The sequence below is a fragment of the Octodon degus genome, unplaced genomic scaffold (genome assembly GCF_000260255.1).
Source record: "Octodon degus isolate 3935 unplaced genomic scaffold, OctDeg1.0 scaffold00060, whole genome shotgun sequence".
Taxonomy (NCBI): Eukaryota; Metazoa; Chordata; class Mammalia; order Rodentia; family Octodontidae; genus Octodon; species Octodon degus.
Window position 1 is genome coordinate 2205732 of NW_004524636.1, and position 3046 is coordinate 2208777.

Below are 3046 nucleotides of genomic sequence, written 5' to 3' on the forward strand. Positions count from 1 at the left end.
AAAAAGCCCTGAGGGTCACAGGGAAGGGTGAAGTTCCCCTTTACTCAGAGGGGTGTGGGAAGGGATGAGAGCGGGCAGGCTGGTTGGACAGGCTGAGTGTTGGCACTGACCCTGTGAGGCAGGCAGTGGGGGTGGCTTTTCTTCCTCTGGGTCACTTTTCCTGTCCAAGGCACTGGGTTCAGAACCTGCGTTCTGGCTCCATGGAGTAAGGGTGGGTCAGGGCTCTCAGGCTGAGGACTTCATTCCCAAGTGGGGTCACCTTTCGTGGTGTGTGGCCCCGGGCTGATCACTTAGTCTCTCTGAGCCTGCTTTTTGCCTGAGATCTGGTGATGAGGGCAGTTCCCCATTCTGGTGGTGTTGTGATGAGGACCGAAGTTGGTGTGGGGGCTCCTTCAACCTGACCTTTCCCCTTGCCCCAGGCAGGTGGAGTCGATGTGCCAGCTTCAGCAGCTGGCATCAGGCCGCCCACCCTTGGACCTGCAGGCCCCAACCTCCGACGAACCTGTGCCCCTGCAGGATGCCCCACGTGGGGTGTTCGGGCTGGCAGCTGGGGACCCCTTCCAGGAGCCTCGGACTGTGGTGTGGCTGGGAGTGTTGTCCCTAGGCTTTGCCCTGGTGCTCGACTCCCATGACAACTTGCTGCTGGCCGAGAGCACACTCCGCCTACTAGCCCGCCTCCTCCTGGACCATCTCCGCCTGCTGGCTCCAGGCTCCAGCCTCCTGCTGCGGGCTGACCACATCGAGGGCATCCTCTCCCGCTTTCTGCCCCATGGCCAGCTACTCTTCCTCAATGACCAGTTTGTCCAGGCTCTAGAGAAGGAATTCAGTGCTGCCTGGCCCCGCTGATCCTTGCTGGCATGGGCTTCCCCCAAGGGTAAGGAGAGAGCAAGGATTGCACACACATGAAGGGAAGCGTGCTGTTTGCTCAGCCCAGCCTTCCACCCTCCCTGTTGTGCCCACACCCAGGACCCTGGCTGCGACAAACTGGTAGCAAGGAGTCTGAACAGCAGTGTGAGGGGCTCTGCCTGTTTTTGGGTCAGTGGGATCATAGCACATCCTGAGCCCAGAGCTGCCCAGTGACTCCAGCCACTGGTGTGCTGGCCATGCCAGGCCTTGACCCCAGCCCCAGCCAGGAAGAACTGCCTGGAACTTGCCCCATCCCAAAGCCTAAATCACCTTTCCACAAAAGGGGTTCCTGAGATTCCCCCTTTACAGTGGGAGTTGTTTGGCACTGTGGCAGGCCTTGGTCCCTGCCTTTAATCCCCTTAGGCAACATCTTGGGGGATTTTGTCCAGTGAGAGGACATACTCCATGGCTTTCCTCATTTGCCACAGCCAAATGCCTGGATGATGTTGTCTGTCGTGTTTTCTATTAAAAGTGCTGGCTGTGTGAGCTCACCTCTCGTCCTGTGAGTTGGATGATTGCACTCTGCTCCTGTGGGTAAGAAGCTCGCTCTGGCCAGGTGCCATTGCTTTATGCTGCAGAGTCCCCTAAGAGACTTCTTGGGAGGCCTCTGTTTTTGTACCACAGCCCACCTCTCTTTCCTTATGTGCCTCCTTTGAATGGGCACCTGCTTCCTCTAGCAAATGTGTGTCACAGGTAGCTGGTTAGCATGCATCCCTGAGAACAGCCCAAGCCAGGATCAGGCATGGGTGACTGCTCTGAGCTACTCCCGGGAAGCTGGAAGTGGGGGCAGCCTTCACGTGTGTTGTCTAGCCTGCAAACAGGCAGGAGTGCAGTCCTTCGCCCAGACCAATGTACCGCAGTCGCCTCTGAAGGCCCTCCCCTGAGAGGTGAGGTGGTGAGGGCTGAGCGTCTGCCCTCTCCCTTCAGCCCCTTGTGGCCTTGCCAACCATTCCCTGGCTCGCTCTGTCCTCAGAAAACACCTTCAGTTGTGGAGCCGTGCCTGCTGCACTGCAGTGAGACCCGAGGGGATGTGACTGGGACACTAACGCCAGCCATTAAGTCTTTAATCAGTAGTTTCTAGTGGCGCTTTCAGATCACTCAGCTGAGCTGGGCATGGTAGTGCATGTCTGTAACCCCAGCACTCTGGGAGGGTGAGGATCAGAGGTTTGTCTCTGACCTGGGTAATTTAATGACTTATTGAGACCCAGTCTCACAAGAAATACAAAGAGCAGGGTCTGTAGCTCAATGTCTAAGCCCTGGGTTCAATCTCCAGTACTGAAAAAGTTGAGAAAAGAACTTGTTTACATCCATTCTCCTGATTTCTGTTACTACCAAGGTGAGGCTTTCTTGGCACGGGCAGGACAGGCCTCCTGGTGGTCAGGTGCAGGGGTGGACCCATCTCTTGCCTGCCAGTTTGCTTGCTGGTGTCCTTCAGCCCAAGAATTCTCCCAGTGACCTTTCTGCATGTTCTGGCCTCCACCCCAGCACCCGTAGCCTGGTTTCCACCACAACTCGTGTGTGTCTCACGTTCCTGCAGCTGCCTGGCTGGTACCCACTGGGTGCTCAACAGGCTGTAGAGATGTCTAGTTCTAGGGAGATAACGCTAGGCTGAAAGCCACACAGCAGCATGGCTGGAGCATCCCTGAACCTGAGCTCAAAAGAGCCTGAAGGCCCTACATGGAAGGACGCCTCTAGGAGGGCCCAGGGAAGGAGCCAGGATTTAGCTGGGGATGAAGTTCAGCAGTGCAGTGGCTGCCTGGAAAGTGCAAGGCCCGGAGTTGTTACTCTAGGCTCCCCCAGGAGCCCTGCCAAGCCCCATGCCCCTCAGCCACCTGAGAGCAGAGCTGGCATTGAAGCCAGGGCACTTCCAGGTGACAGGAAGATAGCAGGAGGACAGTGGAGCCTGGACAGGGGCCTCACCTGGAGGGAGGAGGCAGGCCTTTGTCATGGGTTACCAGCAGTGTGGGGAGCCCCAGGCTGGGGCCTGGGTCATTGGATCTTCCTGGCATCCCCAAAGGCCTAATCTTCCCTCTACACAGCTATGCACATATTATAAACATGATAAGCAAGACCTACTTGTCCAGTATGGCTCGTGACATCTTACATCTTTTTTTTTTTTTTAAGTGTATTTGGTACAGGG

The 3046-nt window shown here is 56.5% G+C and overlaps 1 protein-coding gene across 1 annotated transcript in view; it reads left to right on the forward strand.

Annotated features, from left to right (window-relative positions):
• The window catches only part of Ap5s1 (adaptor related protein complex 5 sigma 1 subunit), a 4989-nt gene extending 2321 nt beyond the window's left edge, over positions 1-2668 (forward strand). Inside the window, exon 3 of the mRNA XM_004634264.2 lies at positions 392-2668. Within this exon, the coding sequence (XP_004634321.1) occupies positions 392-846 (455 nt within the window). The 3' untranslated portion in view covers positions 847-2668. The remainder of the gene's footprint in view (positions 1-391) is intronic.
• The last annotated feature ends 378 nt before the right edge of the window (positions 2669-3046 follow it).